The sequence below is a fragment of the Myripristis murdjan genome, chromosome 15 (genome assembly GCF_902150065.1).
Source record: "Myripristis murdjan chromosome 15, fMyrMur1.1, whole genome shotgun sequence".
NCBI classification, from domain to species: domain Eukaryota; kingdom Metazoa; phylum Chordata; class Actinopteri; order Holocentriformes; family Holocentridae; genus Myripristis; species Myripristis murdjan.
The window spans coordinates 30,767,499-30,789,679 of NC_043994.1; the positions used below are offsets into that span (position 1 = coordinate 30,767,499).

At 45.4% G+C, this 22,181-nt stretch overlaps 1 protein-coding gene across 1 annotated transcript in view; it reads right to left on the reverse strand.

Annotated features, from left to right (window-relative positions):
* Nucleotides 1–22,181, reverse strand: part of b3gat2 (beta-1,3-glucuronyltransferase 2 (glucuronosyltransferase S)) — a 63,230-nt gene that overhangs the window by 23,723 nt on the left and 17,326 nt on the right. Inside the window, exon 2 of the mRNA XM_030070602.1 lies at nucleotides 14,492–14,636. Coding sequence (XP_029926462.1) covers nucleotides 14,492–14,636 — 145 coding nt within the window. The remainder of the gene's footprint in view (nucleotides 1–14,491; nucleotides 14,637–22,181) is intronic.

The window sequence follows — 22,181 nt, forward strand, 5'->3', positions numbered from 1 at the left end:
AAACACTTTCATGTCCCTATCTCAGAGAACACTCCCCAGGCACAAGTACCACTTCAACAGTGCTGCAACCGTCCATGCATGTGTGTGTACGTGCGTGCGTGCGTGTGTGTGTGTGTGTGTGTGTTATTACCAAGTTCAAGTATGTGTGTGCATGTAAATGTGTGTCCATACAGGCTCACACACACACTCATTCCCCCTGTTTTTGCAGAGCAGAAAGCTTGGATGTGTGTCTGGATGAATGTGGGGTGTGCATCGTGTGTGTGTATGTGTGTGTGTGTGTGTGTGTGTGTGTGTGTGTGTGTGTGTGTGTGTGTGTGTGTGCGTGTGTGTGTGTGCCCGCACAGGGAACTGAACATGCGTGTTTGTCCACTCACATCAATTCAAGTGCTGGCAGGTGTGTGTGTGTGTGTGTGTGTGTGTGTCTCGGTTAGTTGTGTAAGTGTCCATGTGTGCACCTATACACACACACACACACACACACACACACACGGAGGTGAATAGCACTCCATGCCGTCATTGTCCAGGCTCCATTATGTCTGGCTCAATGAGACAGAGCAGTGGATGGGAGGCTTTAGTGGTTTTGCTCACAACACACACACACACACACACACACACACCGCGGCCACACAATTACAACAGTATGAGGATACGCGCCGGCACTTCCCCGCCGCCCGGCACACAGCTCATTGTCAGTCCCATGAATAATGATTTAAGAGTGAATAAAGTTTTGGGGCGTTCGAGTGTCGCTCGATTTAGAATTAATGTAAAAAAAAAAAAAAAAAAAAAAAAAAAAATCACTCCCAGATACAGCCGGAGCGGTAAATCTCAGTGTTGGCAATTGACAGCGTAATTATACAGCGCAGTATAAACGAAAGGCTGATAATTACTGTGTGTGTGTGTGTGTGTGTGTGAGTTTGAGAGAGATTAACGGGGGGGGGGGCTGAGAAGCGGATGGAAGATGAGATGCTGGTCAGGACGGAAGAGGAAAGGTGGAGGAGGGAAAAAGAGAAGCTCACTGTCATTATCGTCGCTTAATTAACACTAAAACCAAGGGCAGACGTGTGTGTGTGTGTGTGTGTGTGTGTGTGTGTGTGTGTGTGTGAGACAGAGATTAGCCTCCTGTCTGTCATGTCCGCAGTCAGACGAGCAGAACAACACCGAACTCGAAAACTCCACCCTGAGAAATCTGCAGAGGACGCTCTCCCGTGTCCCCCAGACCATTTGCTTTAATAATGACCCAAACATACATGTTGCATGTGCATGACGAGCAGAAACGAAGACGTAAAAACAAGAAAAGAGCCTGACGTTTGGAATTATGAAGCCCAAACGGCCCCGCTGGAATGGATTAAAACTCCATTTTACTCCTCTGTGGCTTTTAGGAACTCTAATGAGACAGAACGCAAGAAAAATACAAATTTAACTGGATAAACCATCTCGCGCAGTGAAGACTCATTTACTGTCACTTTACCCACGAAAATAAATGCATCTGTTGTAAGTGTCGCTGCCCACTCGCCTCCATGCGTCCGTTTCGTTGGCATGGATGTTCAACAATAAATCCACTAGAGGACGGCGGTCTGCGAGGTCATTAAACGCATCGCCGCAGGAGGACGGTGGTCTGTGAGGTCATTAAACGCATCGCCGCAGGAGGACGGTGGTCTGTGAGGTCATTAAACGCTTCGCCGCAGGAAAGGGGTGGCCTGTGAGGTCATTAAACGCATCGCCGCAGGAGGATGTCAGCCTGTGAGGTCATTAAACGCTTCGCCGCAGGAAGGGGTCGGTCTGGGTTAGGGTTCGTTTTTTTTCCTGTCAGGACGCTCTCCTGCGCGCCGCGGGATTCATATCTCGCAATACACACATTCGCATCGCTGATTGGTGTGAAAAGTTAAAGGTGAAATTTTCGCCAGTGAGTTTTTTTGCACTTTCGTTCCGCTATTTCGCTACGCATGCCGGTGTGTAAGAACCTTTAGACGTCTGTCCTATGATGCATATTTAGCAGGTAAGCAGATGAATTTGTTTAGAAGTAACGTAGCCTTGATATCAGAGTTGCCAACTTTTCAAAAAACCTTGGAGTGAGATTTGGGTTAGGGCTAACCCTAACCCAATGGCTTGTGAGACATAGCAACAGTAACTATGCGCGCTGCCAGCATCGGAACGGTGAATTGTTTTCTCTAATATTATCAGATTTTAGTTTGTTCTTGGTGTCTGGCTCCTAGACGCTCGCTCTCTCTTGAACTTGAACTACAAACACGGACAAAATGAACGCAGAGGACGGACAGAGAGCTACGTCCGTATCCATATCCATAGTGAACACTGATCAATCAATCAATCAATCAATCAAACTTTATTTATAGAGCACTTTTCATACAATAGAAGCAGCCCAAAGTGCTTTACATAAAAACAATACAACAAACAATAGACACAAGAGATATCCCCCCCCTTCTCCCACACATACATAGACACACACACACACACACACAACTTTAAAAACACTGAGGAATTAAAAACACTGAGGAAACGCTCTCCTACACTCGCCGCTTTGAAGTGAGGAAACACCAGAGAGAAGATAATCGATACTATAGAGATATAAGATGACTGTATAGATTAAAATTCAGTAAATATCTAAAAAAAATAAAAGTAATAAAATAAATAAAATTCAGTTAAAGGCCAGACTAAAAAGGTAAAAAATAATCAAATAAATAAAATTCAATTAAAAACCAGTCTAAAAAGGTTAACTAACTAACTAAATAAATAATAAAATAAATAAAATTCAGTTATGAACCAGACTAAAAGGTTAAAAATAATAAATAAATAAAATTTAGTAAAATAAAATTTAGTTAAAAGCCATACCAAAAAGGTAGGTCTTAAGTTTGCTTTTAAAAATGTGTCATAAATGATCATAAAGGAGCCTTTAGACTTCTTAAATCTTAAATAAACATGCCACCTATAAGCGACTTAACACAACGTTTCAGTGTGTATGATTTCACCTCAGCTCTTCGTGCCTTTCAGAAAATTTTACAAAAGATATTACCATCCATATTAAAAGAGACTATATTTTGTTCTCGGCTCTTTGATCACACATTTAAGAGGCTATTTGCTGTTTTGTGCCACCTTTGTGTGACTTCATGGAGGATTTATAGCTAAACAATGAACTGGAGTCGTCTGTCTTTTGCATCAGTTTTCATTATTGTTGATAAATCCTGATGGAAACCCTTGTGACTCAGACTCGGACATCAGGGACTTGAGAACCGACGACTCTACTGCCTTTAAACTCACACAATGATATCATTTGTTCCTTTGCACTGATGAATTCCTCGTATTTGTTTTGTGTGTGTGTGTGTGTGTGTGTGTGTGTGTGTGTGTGTGTGTGTGTGTGTATGCCTCATGTCCCCAGGGAGCGGCTGATGGCTTTGTTGTGTACGAGGGAGTCATAACAGGAGGAGAAGCAGCGACTCCAACACGGCGCTCCTTTGTCATCCACTTTGCCTGAATCCAGGAGCTTCGCTTCTCCCGACTCGACTGAAACTCTGCAACCCGAACCCGAACCCTGTCTGACGGCTGGGGAACCCTAACCTCCTGCTGTCTGACTGATAGAGAACCCTAACCCTAACCTCCTGCTGTCTGACTGAGGTGGAGAACCCTAATCCTAACCTCCTGCTGTCTGACGGCCGGAGAACCCTAACCCTAACCTCCTGCTCAGCGTCTGTCTGAGGGCTGGGGAACCCTAACCCTAACCTCTTGCTGTCTGACAGCCAGAGAACCCTAACCCTAACCTCCTGCTCAGCGTCTGTCTGAGGGCTGGGGAACCCTAACCCTAACCTCCTGCTGTCTGACGGCTGGGGAACCCTAACCTCCTGCTGTCTGAGGGCTGGAGAACCCTAACCCTAACCTCCTGTTCAGCATCTGTCTGATGGCTGGGGAACCCTAACCCTAACCTCCTGCTGTCTGATAGCCAGAGAACCCTAACCCTAACCTCCTGCTCAGCGTCTGTCTGAGGGCTGGGGAACCCTAACCCTAACCTCCTGCTGTCTGACGGCTGGGGAACCCTAACCTCCTGCTGTCTGAGGGCTGGAGAACCCTAACCCTAACCTCCTGTTCAGCATCTGTCTGATGGCTGGGGAACCCTAACCCTAACCTCCTGCTGTCTGACAGCCAGAGAACCCTAACCCTAACCTCCTGCTGTCTGACGGCCGGGGAACCCTAACCTCCTGCTGTCTGACGGCTGGGGAACCCTAACCCTAACCTCCTGATGTCTGACGGCTGGGGAACCCTAACCCTAACCTCCTGCTGTCTGACGGCTGGGGAACCCTAATCTCCTGCTGTCTGACGACTGGAGAACCCTAACATCCTGCTGTCTGACGGCTGGAGAAACCTAACCCTAACCTCCTGCTGTCTCACGGCCGGGGAACCCTAACCCTAACCTCCTGCTGTCTGAGGGCTGGGGAACCCTAACCCTAACCTCCTGTTCAGCATCTGTCTGATGGCTGGGGAACCCTGACCCAAACCTCCTGCTGTCTGACAGCCGAAGAACCCTAACCCTAACCTCCTGCTGTCTGATGGCTGGAGAACCCTAACCTCCTGCTGTCTGACGGCCGGAGAACCCTAACCCTAACCTCCTGCTGTCTGACGGCCGGGGAACCCTAACCCTAACCTCCTGCTGTCTGACGGCTGGGGAACCCTAATCCTAACCTCCTGCTGTCTGATGGCTGGAGAACCCTAACCTCCTGCTGTCTGACGGCCGGAGAACCCTAACACTAACCTCCTGCTGTCTGACGGCCGGGGAACCCTAACCCTAACCTCCTGCTGTCTGATGGCTGGGGAACCCTAACCCTAACCTCCTGCTGTCTGACGGTTGGGGAACCCTAACCCTAACCTCCTGCTGTCTGACGACGGGGGAACCCTAACCTCCTGCTGTCTGACGACTGGAGAACCCTAACCTCCTGCTGTCTGATGGCTGGAGAACCCTAACCCTAAACTCCTGCTGTCTGATGGCTGGAGAACCCTAACCTCCTGCTGTCTGATGGCTGGAGAACCCTAACCCTAACCTCCTGCTGTGCGTCTGTCTGACGGCTGGGGAACCCTAACCTCCTGCTGTCTGACCGCTGGGGAACCCTAACCCTAACCTCCTGCTGTCTGACGGCTGGGGAACCCTAACATCCTGCTGTCTGACGGCTGGGGACCCTAACCTCCTGCTGTCTGACGGCTGGGGAACCCTAACCCTAACCCCCTGCTGTGCGTCTGTATGATGGCTGGAGAACCCTAACCCTAACCTCCTGCTGTCTGACCGCTGGGGAACCCTAACCCTAACCTCCTGCTGTCTGACCGCTGGGGAACCCTAACCCTAACCTCCTGTTGTCTGACCGCTGGGGAACCCTAACCCTAACCTCCTGCTCTGCGTGTGTGTGATGGCTGGAGAACCCGCTCCCTACACAGAGCGGGTTCTCCTCAGAACATCAGATGAGCTCCTGTTGGAGTGTGAGCTAGCCGAGAGGACATGGAGCGGTTTAAAATGCCTCTTACAGGTGAATGCACCTGAACAGAGCTGGGAGGGGCTACAGGTTACACATCACTGCTTACCTGGACAAATATCTAATAAGTAATGTGGGGCCCAGTAATTTCCGCGATCGTGGAGTCACGGAATCACAGAATTAGCCAAATAAAACGGAATCTATTTTTAACGCGGAATATCGCAGAATTTGATGTAATTTGAATGAAATGCTGTTTTTGTGTGGAATAGGAACATATGTCTGGGGAAAATTACATGGAGGGAAGCAAATCTGGGTGGCACAACCCCTCCGGTCGTTTCATCTGTCCCTCCCCCTTCAAAACAATGAAAACACGGCAAAGCTGTTGAAGCGGCTGTCAAAGGGCCAATCCCAATTCACCCCTTAACCCTACCACTTGCCCCTACCCCTCCATTTTGCGCGTTCATAGGGGTAGGGATGTCCCAATTCTTGTTGAGGCGGAGGGGGAGGGTGGAGTGCTGGGGCTATATAGCTCTCCAAACGGAGTTTTTTTCAGAGGCACACTCCAAAGCGAGTGCTACGAGAAATCTCCCACACTTCTCACACAATTAACACAAAAATCAATAAAGTCAGCGATTGTTTGTTTGACATTACACCACGACACCAGCTGGCTAGCATGTTGTGTGGCTAACGTTGGGCTAACTGCAACAAAACTTGTTTACGGTCCATCATTCATACCTCAAGCTGATTCACCGGCACTCCCAGGTGTCGAATTAAAAAATAAGCCCCGAGAAGCCGCGGGTTACAGTGATTTTACAACGGCTGAGGGGCGTTCTTATTGGCGGCACGATGCATAGCGGACACAATTCCTCACATTCTTCCGATTCGCTATTGACAACCGCAAAAAGATGCCAATAGCCCACGCAAGAGAGATTACCACCGCTGAAGATGTCATTTTGAGATTGAGATTTACCGGCAAAAAAAATCGTCGCGTCTGTTTACAACGTCACTGATGACTAATGATGACGTTTCCGGGGATGAAGGGTTGTCCCATTTCATAGGGGAATATTTCAACCCATACCCCTTGTAACTTTGCTGCAAGGCGCAAGTGGCACTCGAAAAAGAGGGGTAGGGGTAGGGGTAGGGGTGAAAATAAGAAATGGGATTGGCCCAATGTCTCAGACTTCATCGGCGAAAAAGTTAAGAAACTCGACACTAACCCCTCAGTACAGAGCCGAGCAGTTTATATTTTATTCTAAACTGAAAAGACATCTCTAGCAGTTTCTTTGCCAAGTACTTTGACCTGAAGATGGACGCTGTGTGCCCTGTGGCCGTCAAAGTCTCTCTGTGACTGAAAGAGCGTATTGATTTTGAAGCATGGTTACTCTCTTCCATGTAGGCTACTGAGCTTTATTTTCATTTTCCAAACAGGGCAATGTGCGCGTATATGGTATGAAGAATCATGGTGGGCCGCCATGTTTTGGTCCCAGTCCAGCCCTGCTTGTAGGCTATAGTGGAGTAGCCTTGAAATGAAATAGGCTAAGGTTTGTGGATTTGTGGATATGACAAACAGGTAATACAATTATACAGTCAACATTGTAGTTATAATTTTCACACTTAATTCAACACATCATCATTCACACCTTCATCATCCTGTGAGAGGCCAGGGTGCAGGGTGATTATTGCTCTTGAGAAACTTTATGGAACAGTTTTATGTTTCTTTTTTCTATCATAGGCCTACATGCAAAACCAGTTTGTTAGTGTGACAGCGTCATGCAAACCTACAGGTCTGCCATCTATTGGATGTAAAATGATTAACTATTAGACTTTTTATTTCCTTTCCATTTTTTCCATCTGTCACTTGGAGGGAGAAAGGGCTCAATTTCAACTGGAACCTATTTGAATGTAACACGCTATCCTCTTGATAAATCCTGAGCTCCACAGCTGTCTAAAAAAAAAGTATTTCATAAGTTTAATTCTGTTTCCCCTGGAGAGTTTCCTCCGTCTTTTGTTTTGTTTTGAAGTGAAAAGAACGGGGTCACACATGATCCAAGCTCCAGTTTTAATGAACGTCCTAATAATGATCTTAAAGGTCTGATTCAAGGTGGGAATTGTTCTTGATTGTGATGACCCTCAATGTGCAAATTACATTTTTATTCATCAAAACAATTTCCGAAAATGTTGAAATTGTCTTCCCAGTGAAAAAGATTGTACCACGGACAGTGCTAAGCTGTGTAAACCACGGCTGACCAAACATATCGAATCTCTTTCCAAGAGTCAACTATGGGTGACCAGTGCATAAAAAAACCACAAAAATACAGAAAAAGCAGCCACACACACACACACACACACACACACACACACACACACTGTCTGCATTTGAACATGAAACAATTTATTTTAGTGAACAGGCATTCATCTCTAACGTCAGCATTGACTCTGAAGCTTCTCCTGCTGCTGCTCTCACCGACACACTCGTGTTTGCTTACACCTGTATGGTGCTTGGTGAAGTTTGTCCCACACACACACACACACACACAGGAGTGCACCTCTACAGGTTCTCTCCAGTGTGGATTCTCATGTGTACCTTGAGGTGTCCTTTCTGTGTAAACCCTCTACTACAGATGGAGCAGATGAACGGTTTCTCTCTGGTGTGGACTCTCATGTGTCTGATGAGGCTTCCTTTCTGTGTAAACCCTTTACCACAGAGGGAGCAGATGAACGGTTTCTCTCCGGTGTGGACTCTCATGTGTCCCTTGAGGTTTCCTTTCTCTGCAAACCCTTTACTACAGAGGGAGCAGATGAACGGTTTCTCTCCGGTGTGGACTCTCATGTGTTTGCTGAGGTGATCTTTATGTGTAAACCCTTTACTACAGAGGGAGCAGATGAACGGTTTCTCTCCGGTGTGGACTCTCATGTGTTTGCTGAGGACTCCTTTCTCTGCAAACCCTTTACCACAGAGTGAGCAGATGAACGGTTTCTCTCCAGTGTGGACTCTCATGTGTCCCTTGAGGCTTCCTTTCTGTGTAAACCCTTTACCACAGAGTGAGCAGATGAACGGTTTCTCTCCAGTGTGGACTCTCATGTGTCTGATGAGGCTTCCTTTCTGTGTAAACCCTTTACCACAGAGTGAGCAGGGGAATGTACTCTTTCCTGTGTTCTTGGTCTTGGAGCAGGAAGCTGGTTTCTCTCCCTCATCAGGTCTGTCATGACTGAGAGGGGCTTCACTCGGTGGGTTTGAAGCTGACGGAGCTCCTCTGGTCTCATCCCAGTCATCGCTGTCCTCAGTCTCAGGCTCAGAGGAGGGCTCTGGGTTCCTGGCTCGTTCTTCTCCACTGTCTTCGGCTTCCATCTGTCCAGTGGAGCGGCGGGCGTCTCTGCTGCACTGAGCTTCCTCTTCATCATCCTCAGTCTTCACGGGGACGGCAGTGAACAGCAGCTCGGTGATATCCTGAGGCTGCTCTCCCTGCTGATTGGGCTGGAGTTCCTCTTGTTCCTCTTCAATGTGTCGGGGCTCAGGCTCCAGACTGGGGGTCCGCTCCTGCTGCTCAGGGGGAACCTCCTCTTTACACACTACTGGGGAACACACACACACACACACACACACACACACACACACACACACACACACACACAGTGATGGTTGGAAGCTGACCCCAGCCTGTCAGCATCACTTCATGATGTTGATGAGATCCATGTTAATGCCTCCTGTGCAGCAGGACTGCAGCCACACACAAACACACAAACTCATTTGTTTCCCCATAAAACGAAAACGCAGAGAAACGGAAGCTGATTGGCCAATATACTACTACTACTGCTACTACTACTACTACTACTACTACTACTACTACTGCTACTACTACTACTATTACTGCTACTATTACTACTACTACTGCTACTGCTACTACTACTACTATTACTGCTACTACTACTACTACTACTGCTACTGCTACTACTACTGCTACTACTACTACTACTGCTACTACTACTACTACTACTACTACTACTACTGCTACTACTACTACTATTACTGCTACTATTACTACTACTACTGCTACTGCTACTACTACTACTACTGCTACTACTACTACTATTACTGCTACTATTACTACTACTACTGCTACTGCTACTACTACTACTACTGCTACTACTACTACTATTACTGCTACTATTACTACTACTACTGCTACTGCTACTACTACTACTATTACTGCTACTACTACTACTACTACTGCTACTGCTACTACTACTACTACTACTACTACTACTACTACTGCTACTACTACTACTATTACTGCTACTACTACAGCTACTACTACTACTACTGCTACTACTACTACTATTACTGCTACTACTACTACTACTACTGCTACTGCTACTACTACTACTATTACTGCTACTACTACTACTACTACTGCTACTGCTACTACTACTACTACTACTACTACTACTACTGCTACTACTACTACTATTACTGCTACTACTACTACTACTACTGCTACTGCTACTACTACTACTATTACTGCTACTACTACTACTACTACTGCTACTGCTGCTACTACTACTACTACTACTACTACTACTACTGCTGCTACTACTACTACTATTACTGCTACTACTACTACTACTACTGCTACTGCTACTACTACTACTACTACCACTACTACTACTACTACTACTGCTACTACTACTACTACTGCTACTACTATTACTATTACTGCTAATACTATTACCACTACTACTACTATTACTAGTACAACTACTCAGTGTTTTCTTTTGAATCTTAGCCTCTCCTGTCAGGGTCCAGGTGAGTCGCTGATGTGAAAATGGTGTTTAAAACTTACGAACCTCTGTGCAGTCGCACCTCCGGCAGCAAGACGGCGTCCAGGAGCCTCTGCTGCCTCTCCACCTTCAGTCTCAGGTGAGAGTTTTGCAGCTGGTACTCGGCCAGCGTCTCCTCCAGGAGAGCCAGCGTCTCCTCGGCAGCTGCAGTTTGTCGCTGCATCACCTGCGATCTCAGCTCGCGTCGTTCAGACATCTTCACAAAGAGATCCAATGTTTTGCTGCTTTGACCCGAAGAAAAATAGACTCAAATATTCGCCTCAGAAATGAGTTTTTGTTTATTTTCTTACTCGGCCGATGATTCTGATTCTGAGAATGTTGTTCTTCAAATCTGTGATTCTGAGAATGTTGCTCTTCAGAACTGTGACTCTGGTTACTGATGATGCAAAAATATATTTATTATGATATTTATTTATATACGTAATATTTTTTTTCTTTATGTATATAATATTTTCCTTCCCTGTTATATTATTCTTGTTGTAAGTACACTGATAAATCTTTTTGTACTGCTGCTTGTTGTCAGTATTGTTTGTGTCATTTGGCTATGGAGGTACAGGGTGTGGTAGGTCTGTGTGTGTGTGTGTGTGTGTGTTTGTGTGTGTGTGTGTGTGTGTGTGTGTGTGTGTGTGTGTGTGTGTGTGGTGTGGGGGTGTAATAATATGAAAATGATTAGGAAAATGTCTTGCAATGTCAATATTATGATAAACTGTTGTACACAAATATCAATAAAAAGAAAAAAATACAGCCTTCATTCATGTAACAATTTATTAAGAAGCATTAGTTCAACTAATTCATAAATTAAAGAATATATTTGTGTGTGATTTTTTTTTTTTTCCTGTAAAGGTTTTAGACAGCCAGCGCTATAATCAATGTGTTTGGAGCAAAAATAAAAAAATTTAACATGCAAAATCCTATAATAAAATTGCAGAATGAGTGGGTTAGGGTTAGGGTTAATATTATTATTAAAAACTATGGGAGAAAAGGCTCAAAAACCTGCAAGCTTTTATTTATTTATTTATTTATTATGTGTGTGTGTGTGTATATATATATGTATATATATATATATATATACACACAGTACAGGCCAAAAGTTTGGACACACCTTCTCATTCAATGTGTTTTCTTTATTTTCATGACTATTTACATTGTAGATTCTCACTGAAGGAATCAAAACTATGAATGAACACGTGGAGTTATGTACTTAACAAAAAAAGGTGAAATAACTGAAAACATGTTTTATATTTGTTTTATATTCTAGTTTCTTCAAAATAGCCACCCTTTGCTCTGATTACTGCTTTGCACACTCTTGGCATTCTCTCCATGAGCTTCAAGAGGTAGTCACCTGAAATGGTTTTCACTTCACAGGTGTGCCTTATCAGGGTTAATTAGTGGAATTTCTTGCTTTATCAATGGGGTTGGGACCATCAGTTGTGTTGTGCAGAAATCAGGTTACTACACCGCCGACAGCCCTATTGGACAACTGTTAAAATTCATATTATGGCAAGAACCAATCAGCTAACTAAAGAAAAACGAGTGGCCATCATTACTTTAAGAAATGAAGGTCAGTCAGTCTGGAAAATTGCAAAAACTTTAAATGTGTCCCCAAGTGGAGTCACAAAAACCATCAAGCGCTACAACGAAACTGGCACACATGAGGACCGACCCAGGAAAGGAAGACCAAGAGTCACCTCTGCTTCTGAGGACAAGTTCATCCGAGTCACCAGCCTCGGAAATCGCAAGTTAACAGCAGCTCAGATCAGAGACCAGATAAATGCCACACAGAGTTCTAGCAGCAAACCCATCTCTAGAACAACTGTTAAGAGGAGACTGCGCCAATCAGGCCTTCATGGTCAAATAGCTGCTAGGAAACCACTGCTAAGGAGAGGCAACAAGCAGAAGAGATTTGTTTGGGCCAAGAAACACAAGGAATGGACAATAGACCAGTGGAAATCTGTGCTTTGGTCTGATGAGTCCAAATTTGAGATCTTTGGTTCCAACCGCCGTGTCTTTGTGAGACGCAGAAAAGGTGAACGCAAAATTGAACATATTTGGATGGAACCTCCTCGTAATCTACATCATTTTGATTTGTAAATGTAATTAAATGACCTTTTTTCCCCAGTAACTGTAACTGATTACATTTATTTTGCTGCATCAATAATTTATCACTCTTGACAGGAACCACATTTTACTGAGATACTGCCGTACTTTTACTGATGCAGGACTTTTCCTGTTAACAGAGTCGTTTTTTTTTTTTCAATGTGTTACTGCTTCTTTTACAAGAAAAGGATTTGAAGACTTTTTCTACTCGCCGCTCACAAGACTAGCCAAATACATCTGAAGAGAAAAGAGAAAGAGAGAAAAAAGGCAAGAAAATAAAGAGACAAGAACAAGACACATAAAAGGAAACCATAAAAGCGATCTTAAAAACAATTAATTAAAGATCGCTGCATAAAAGCGAGGCTGTAAAAGGGAAAATGAGGAGGCGATTTTAAGAGCGATGAAGTTTCAGTCAGTCTGAGCCTCTCAACGTGGACGGCTCGGATTCCTCTGTATGTACTGAACATTTTCCAGAGTAAAGACGGGGCTTGTTAGGCTTCACATGGAGGCGCGGGGAGTCTCTCTGCATTAAAAACAGATAAAACGGTCAGTTTGCTGAGGCCTCAGAGTCTCATTAGAGAGACCGCTGGGTTCCTTCAAAATCGAAATCCATCTAATCTACCTCCTTCCAGGGTAGTTTTGCATAAATAGACGATGCAATTCTGCTTTCTGATTTATTTCAGGGGGTGGAAAAAAAAAACACACTCACAATTCAGGCAAAACACCGCCGAAGATAAAATTGAAACGATCGGATCTCATTTTATGGCAAATTAATCCGTGACGAAACAGAAAAAAAAAAACTGGTAGTCAGATCTGTACAGGGTGAACTCGCAGACAGGCCAGAGTTTGTCTTTTGTGCTCGTTTCCTGATGACAGCCAACGGGCCAAAACACGCCGGCGGAGTTTAATCGCTCTTTCATAATCCAGCCGATGAATGAGAAGCTTTTTAATTTGTTTTGTGAGGCTTTGATAAGTCGGCACGGAGACGGAGGCACAGACGGCAAAACCAAACGCACCGATACAGCGTTCCTCTAATTTCCTGCAGGGCCGAAGTCTATTCAGCGCAACGCCACAGCTCCAATAAGCCCAGCGGGCCTCAGCCGTCACTCTGCATCAAACACGACCAACTTTCCTGCCTTTGTTTTGGACTCCTGCAGCATCCCGTTGTGCTTTTTTTGACTTGATTCTTCTTAAAATCCCTGCTACGACGATAAAATCCAGCCAAGGGTGTGACAGGAACAAATCACAGAAGAGACAGGATGACGTGCAGCTGCAAAAATATATACACATATATCCAATTTAAATAATTTATTCTGGTATCAAGGCTTGAAATCTAATGTTTCTTGAAACAGGCAAGATTTCCTGCCGGTGGGGATGAGATAATTCAACTTGTTCCTGATGCAAAGCGAGCTGTTAGAGCATTTCCTTCAATCAACTTGACGTCTTCCTGATGCTGCTGCACTGATTGGCCTCGGTTTGTCCCGTCTTCACATATTGACACTGGCTGCTGGGAAAATTGCTGAGACATGCGAAGCTGCACCGGGGAAGCCTGACATTTTCTCAGTCCGTCGGCAGAATTTTAAGAGAAATAAGATTTCCTGTGTGCGGTGTATTTCAGCTCGCTGAGAGGAGACATGTCGCTCTGTTTCTTTTTGGTTGAATATTTTCTGTTTTCAGGGAAGGAAAGTGACAACTAAAATGCGCCGATTGTGTCCCTCCTGGAGGAAATAATTCACTCATTTTCCCAGAGACGAACACAAAATAATTTCTCATGAAGTTGTTCAGCTCATGAACACTTTGGTCACTATTTTGTGAGCAAATAAGCTCATAAAAATAACAGCTGATGAACTTTACTTGCAAAAAAAACCTTACAATAAACCATTTCAGCAGCTCACATGCAATCAAAATCAATTAGCATTATTTTATTTCATGTAGAATAACCAACAACCCAGTTTTTTGTCTTGTCCCCTGTCAACAACACAACGTGACCACCAGGGGGCGACGATCACGCTCAGTTTTTCTGTTTCTGTTTTTTTTTTTTTTTTTTCTGTTCATGTGTTTGTTCTTCTTGAAAACGAGTCGCCTCCTACCTGCCATGTCGGTGGCGAAGGGTCGGTCCGGTCTCCAGCCGGTGTACCAGCCCACCACTTTGCCCCCGGCCACCAGGGGGCGCTCGTACGCTCTGCCTCCCACGAAGCCCACGGGCCACACCGACACGCCGCGGGTGCTGCGCATCTGCAGAGAGGAAGAGGCAAACGGGTCAGTTCAACCACACACACACACACACACACACACACACACTTAAACAGCCTACGTGTTGCCTTCAGTGTCGTCATGTAAACTCCAGCGCTGTACAGGAAGCTGCCCAGAACAGGTAGTATCATCATTTTTATTTATTTCACACTAGAAGTCCATTAAAATCACACCGACATGACCAAACCCGACCCGACCTGTCGACACACACACACACACACACACACACACACACACACATCTGCGTTAACACAACACATGAATACATCATTTACAAACAATGTGATGCCTCAGTATTACTACTATTATGATTATTATTATTATTATTATTATGATTATTATTATTATTATTATTGAGGACAGTGTTAGCTTCTCTTTCACTTTAGTGGTTTTGTCATCGCTCATGTTCCTCTGCATTAAGACTACATTTCCCATCAGCCCCACTGCTTAATTTAATCTTTTCAGTCCGTAACCCTTTGGGGAAGAACCCTGATGCTTTATATGACCTGATAACTTGTGCTGTAGCGCCACCATCAGGCCACCCTGTCAGTTTGTGAACATGATAATGTTAAGTGCTGATGTTAGCAAAAGAGCAAATATCAGACACTTTGTGTTGTGGGGTAGATTAGGATTAGGTTACTAGGAGCAGGAATATTTAATCCTGCACAGGATTGGATATCCATGCTGTGTGTAACAGGTGAAAAAATGTAAAGATATTAATTTGCAGCTACAGGCATGGGTAAATATGAATTATGTGCAGGCGGGCTGCAGTGTAATATAAACAAAAAATAAAACAAAAAAACAAAATGAGCAGTCAGTGTTGCTGCTTTGCCTCCTTGATAAGCATCCAGACCTGCTCAACAAAACAACAACAAAACAACAACAAAAAGGGAAGTGACTGGCCTGACTGACAGCGATCAAAGCCACACATCCATCATCATCATCATCATCATCATCATCATCATCATCATCAGGATGGATGGAGTCAGGCAGAGGGAGGAGTTCACTTTGATCAGTTTTGATCAGCGTCTTCACTGCTCAGCCAAACTCAAGTTAGAAATAACCTTCAGAAACAGGAAGTCAGTGTGTTGGCTGGAGGGTAAAGGTCAATAAAGGTCACGGCTGGCACTGACGGGGCGGGGCGGGGCGGGTCCTGAACTGACGGGGCGGGTCCTGAACTGACGGGGCGGGCGGGTCCTGAACTGACGGGGCGGGCGGGTCCTGAACTGACAGGGCGGGTCCTGAACTGATGGGACGGGGCGGGTCCTGAACTGACAGGGCGGGTCCTGAACTGATGGGACGGGGCGGGTCCTGAACTGACGGGGTGGGGCGGGACGGGGCGGGTCCTGAACTGACGGGGCGGGCGGGTCAGACACGGGTTTATAAAACTGGAGCCATGCAGGACTCTTACTCACTTAAAGGAATATTCCAGCGTTTTGGTGCAAAATCCCCTTTTTCCGACGTCCCACCTCTGGACGTCCACTGGTTCAGTTCCTATGGGTTAGCATTTCCTGTTATCTTAGCATAAAGACTTGCAGTCTATGGGAGTTGTTAGCCTGTCTCTGTCAAAGTGAGAAAACAAACCTAACAGCAGCTCTGAAGCTGTCTGAGTGACACAGAGGATCATGAGGGTTATGCCAAAAACCTTTTCCTTTAATTCAGTCCTTCCTCTGCGTGGACAAACCAGATTAAAGTCACAGGAGACGCTGAGGACGCAGGTCGTTTTGGACGTGAGCCCTCCCACAGCACAGCGCTGGAAAATAATAAAAATAATAAAAACGCAGTAGCAATGTACTAAACAGCGCACACAGCCTCTTTACATCAGTTTGTCACGTTGTCCTCCTCCAGTATCGTGTCCATCTTTCTCCAACCATGACAGAAAAAAGGCTGCATTAATAAATGTTATTTTATTTGCACATTTATTATTTAGTTACTTTATTGCACATTACTGTTTTGTGTAAACTGACTAAAGACGTTATGTCCTGTAGTTTCCCTGTGGACTGAAGACGTCTCATGTGTCTCTTTCTAACAGGTGATGCTGCTGGCTGATGAAGCCGAATGCAAAAGTTTATAAATCGAGTGTTTTTGGTGTGAAGGCGGCCAGATTTGGGGGTTTTCGACACCATGTGTGTGTGTGTGTGTGTGTGTGTTGTGCTCTCCAGCCTCGCTCAGCTGGTTTGACAGTGGTGTTATTTGAAAGCTGGCAGGAGGCGGGCGGCTCCGAGGTCCCCCCTCTGCGGGCTCTTTAACGGTACATGTTGTACTGCAGAAACAACAGCTGCCGATCCAGCCAAGGCCGGGCCTCTGGCTGATCCACAATCAGTTCTCTGGTCAGTCACGTTACACTTCCACGGGAAGCAAAAAACGATTTGAAGCCTGATCCTGCGGGCGTCGTCCGGCCTGATTTGTAACCCGTAACAGCAAAGAAAAGAGAAACGAGAAAGGTAAAGGCAGCAGGAAGCGGGTGAGTACGTGTGTGTGTGTGTGTGTGTGTGTGTGTGTGAGCAGGATTTCTGAAATGCATTAGCTCTGTGTCCGTTTGCATGAGCGACTGGAGATCTTTAATTTCATCTGAAATGAGGGTGAAAGCGGCATGCAGGGACTCTGTGGCTAACTGAATCTAAAACCAAATGAAACCGCGCCGAGCCGAGCCGCCTTCCATTTTCACAGTGAATGAATTCACACACAGCCGGAAGCATCGCAACAAGAAATGAGAAGGAGAGAGAGAGAGAGGGAGAGAGAGAGAGAGAGAGAGAGATAAAAGACAGAGAGACTGAGGAAGTGGACTGTGCAAAGAAGTTAGATTTTTCTTTTTTGCAGCTGTGAGACGTCTGTATCTTGTCTTTGTGTGTGGATGTGTTGCTTGGTGTGCAGTTGGATTGCATGCATGTATGTGTGTGTCTGTGTGTGTGTGTGTGTGTGTGTGTGTGTGAGAGTCTATTTTCCATCCTCGGCCACCCTAAAGCGCGCTGCCTCACACACGGCTCGTCACCGCTCGCCCAAACAGCCTGCGGCCCGTCTCTCCTGACAAAACAACAGAACCAAGCGAGCCGCCGCGGCGAAGGCCCGCCTCCGGCCGCACGGCCACAGCTGGACGCACATCTGCAGCGAGGCTCTGCCGCCGGCCGGCCTGCAGGCACCGAGGTCAGGCGGGCGGGCGGCCGTGTGCAGGAAATATCTGCTACGGCTGCAGCGACCAGCCTATAGATTATCAATTATCTGATTGTGGCTGATCGGCCCTGTGGGATTATCTCAGCTTTTTGTTGAGATTTTAACAGAAAATATCAGATTCTGGTGCATCGTGAGATTTTTAATAAGAGGAATGAGCGTGCAACTGACTCGTAGTTTTCCCTTCTTTTGTTGTTTAGGTTAAAAAAAAAGTCACATATGACATATCAGCTGTTTTTGCTGCTCCATCCTATCGAGGCTTTCAGAAAAAAAAAAAAAAAAAAAATAAATAAAAAATCGATATCTCCAGAAGTTTCTTGAAGGATTTCTGTCGGCGAGGTTTGAGCTGCTTGCTGTTTGCCGGCGCTGCAGCGGTGACGTAACGTAGGGAGGAGCTATCCAGAATAAGGAAAGTGGCAGGGGTCAAACTCTGGGAAAAAAAAAACAAAAAACAATCAGAATTCCTGAGATTAAAGTTGTAAAATTACGAGAAAAAAAAAAGAGATTATAAAGTCACAAATTTACAAGAAAAAATAATATTTTTCCACCTTTAAGAATGTGTTTTCTGTCGTGAATTTACCGTGTTAATCCCAGAGAATATCCACGTTTTTTGCTCATAAATGTGCAACTTTAATCTCGGAAATTCTGAGTTTTTTTTTCGGAATATCACCCCCGGCTTCTCCAGTGCCAGTGCCAGTGTTTTTTTGTCTCCTTCCCTGGAGAGCTCATAGTACAATCAGAGTGACGTCGTTTGCATTTGTTCCCTTGAGTTTTTATGTTTTATATTTATTTTTTGAACCAGCTGTCAGTCAAACGGTGGGCGGGACTTCGTGTCGCTGGAGTCGGAGCTTCTGTTTCCTTCGTCTGTTCAGACGTGGTGGCGCTAACGGAGGCCAACCAACCTCTTCTTCTTCTTCTTCTTTTTCATCATCATCATCTTCTTCTTCTTCTTCTTCTTCTTCCAAACAGAGCAGAGCTGTAAGAGGCATCACTTCCTGTGCAGCAGGATGAGCCTCTCGTCACCTGAGTGAACGCAGGCCGACTCGCTGTTGTCTTGTGTCGTTTAGGGAAGAAGAACGGAGCAGAACGGATATTTGGCCGCTATGAAAATGTCAGGTTTTATTACTTTAACTTGTCCGTTTGCCAATGAAGCGCCTGGAGTGCCGTGACGTTATCTGGGCGCTCGGCGGCTCCGAGTGGAAGCTGATAAAGTGAATATTGAGTTAGCAGCCGCCTCCGCTTCTAACGAGAGGGACGGCGAGCGTCTTCCCACTTCCCTCACCTCCTTCCTCTCTTTCATCCATCTTCCTCCTTCCCTCTCTCTCTCTCTCTCGCCCCCCCCACCCCCCTCCCCGCCTCCCTGGGCGACTCCAGCAGCTTTGAAGCCCGTCCTCCGTTAATGCCGCGGCCCCTTGAGTTTGCCCCGGCTGCCTGCGCGACGCCAAACCCCTTCCCCCTCGCTTCCCTTTTGCTGCTGTCTGCCTTCCTCTCTTAGGTCATTTTTCAAAGACTCCGGCTCCTCTGCTTTGTAGCAGCACAGATGAAAAGAGAAAGAGAGAGAGAGAGAGAGAGAGAGAGAGAGAGAGAGAGAGACTCTGTGTGCTGGTCGTTCCCAGATCTTTCCTAGAGAGCGATCGTTATTTGGGCTTAGCGTGCAGCTCGCAGTTTGACTGCTAATGATCTCCTGGTTTCTCACGGAGCCTCGTGCTCGGCGACACATTACAGCACAGACACAAAACCCACAGCACACACACACACACACACACACACACAGACACACACACACAGACACTGAAGTGATTTACACAAACTCCAGCTGGGTGAGGGTTCTGTTTTTTTTTTTTTTTTAAACTCTTCCAAGGCGACTCGAGCTCGTCCACGGCCGCGGCGTCTGCTCTGACGGCGACCGCACACCAGATTAACACCACAACACTGCAAAAAATTCAAAATCTCACCAAGAATGTTGGTAAGAAGTCAAAATGTCTTATTTATTAACTTGTTTTTAGACAATTTTCAATTGTTTCATTGGCAAAATTTGCCAGTGGAACAAATGAAAATTTACTTGAAACAAGTGAAAATTAGCTTCAAGTGAAAAAAGTTTCTTAGGTGATCATGTCTTATTTTAAGTGTAATGAGATATTTTGACTTGAAATAAGACAAATATTCATGGTAAGATATTGAGTTTTTACAGTGTAAGAGCTGGAAGATTATTCTCATTTCGTGATTACCTGCATTCATCACTAACCGTCTTTATTCACTGTTACAATGAGCAATCTGAAAATATATTAATCAAGCAATTCATAGCTGTTTAGATGGCAAAAGTCCTCAAGGTGCAGAGAAGGTCCTGGAGGGGAACGTGAAGTCGACTTCACCTACACGGAACTGCAAGCTGCTCTTAATTTAGATGAAATGTGAAATTCAAAGACAAAATTGTAAAAATGAAGTAAAGCAGGGATTAAACGAGGATTACAATCTCAGAAGTTTCAGTTCCATCCGGTTTCTGAGCAGCGGCGTCCTTTGCTCTTTGCTCTTTATATTAACAGGAAACAGACGTTCCCAGTCCTTGTTGGGGGGACAAGAGACAGAAAAAAACACTGAACTGACAAGAAGAAGAACAGAGAGAAACTTTAAGCAGAAATGACGTCATGAAGTAACTTAAAAATGACTAAAAATGAATTATCAGCACCACCATCCACAAAAAGCAGCATTTTGGTATGAAAACCGATCTTTTATAATTAAACAGCATAAGATTAGAGAGTTCTGTTTCCAGTGCTTTTTTGTTGTTGTTGTCGTTCCTTTTCCCAAGACTGGGGGGAACACGTCCCACCCAGCCCCCTGGGATTTCCGTCTCTGACTGTGTTAGAGCTGGTTAGGTTTGATCTTGGATTTTCATCATCACCTTTTTCATGCTTTCCCTCTCAGTCTCTTTACGTTGTTAACGTTCAGATCTCGGCCGGATCGTGTCCAGGCTGCGTCGGCATCTGTGTGCAACGTGAGGCAGGCCAGTTAAGACGATAAATACTGAACACAACACCAAAATGGCAAATGGGGTTTCCATGGCGGCGCGCATAGACGCAGCGGCTTACAGCTCTCCACTCTCGGTGCCGTATTCTATGTTTTAGTATGTGTGAACGGTTGTGTTTTTAGCTGAAAACACCACCATATGTTGGGCAATGTACGCGTACAGTCATCAGGACCTTTTGAGCTTGGGATTGTGCTGCGAAATACCAATTTCACCAGACTTTCATCGCTACCAGGACATTCCGGAGGACGCCAAAACAAAACAAAAGCGTTAGCACGGCTGAAAAGACAACCCTTCAAGCCGCCGCCTCCCAGCATTTTCCAACGCCGGGTCCATAACTAACAAAATCGACGAACTGCGCCTGCACATCGCATCCAACAAGTGTTTCCGTGACTGTTGCATTTTTCTGATATCAGAGACTCGGCTATTCAACTAGCAGGTTGCACGATGCTTTCTATTCTGCCCTGCACCGAAAGGACTGAGCCCTAATTTCGTTGCATTATTATACCATATATGATTGTGCAATGACAATAAAGATCTATCTATCTATCTGTCTATCTAAAACCAACCCAGCTTTTCCTGTTAGTGTTGGCATCTGAAGTAAAAAAAAAAAATAAAATAATGTTAAAACAACATGTCAGCTTTAACTCAGCAGGTCCAGAGAGGTCGGGTTCAGCATCGACCCAAAACTACTGGGACAGCTACAAAAAACCAAACCTAACCCAACCCAACCCAAACCAAACTGAAGCAGCTTTGGAAACTGGTTTCAAGTGATGTTAGAAACAGATTTAGGTTCTGATTTTGCCAAACGATGCAGGTCGCAGCTACAAACCTCAACTCCAACTCAACTTTTCAACACTTTGAACACGAAGCCGACGTCAAAATGCATGCTGGGAGTCGAGCCGAGCCTCGGGGGGACGGCGCTGGTTCAGTCCACGTCCACATCACACGCGTCCTCACTGGAAAGCCTGACTCCCCAAACTTTGCTGCTTCTTTTTTTTCTTTTTTTCTTTTAATCCCTCCCAGCAGCAAAACCTGTTCAGCACAAACCGCCCTGCAGTCTCCAGCTCAGTATTGTTGGGAGAAACTCGGCTTTCATGTGAGAGAAAGGGGCTGAGGAAGAGTTTATTGTTGTGTAAGCGCTAACCGAGGCACTGAAGTGAGCGCTCGGGTTTACAGAAACTCAAGAGGAGGATTTCAAACGGCGAAGGAGACGCCGACAATTGTGAGAAAGAGAGGAGAAAGGATGGAGTGGAGCGGAGGAGAAGAATCAGCACACACCCTGATGTGATCCTCCTCACAGAGAGCGCTCTATTTTGGGAACTCCATGTTGCATG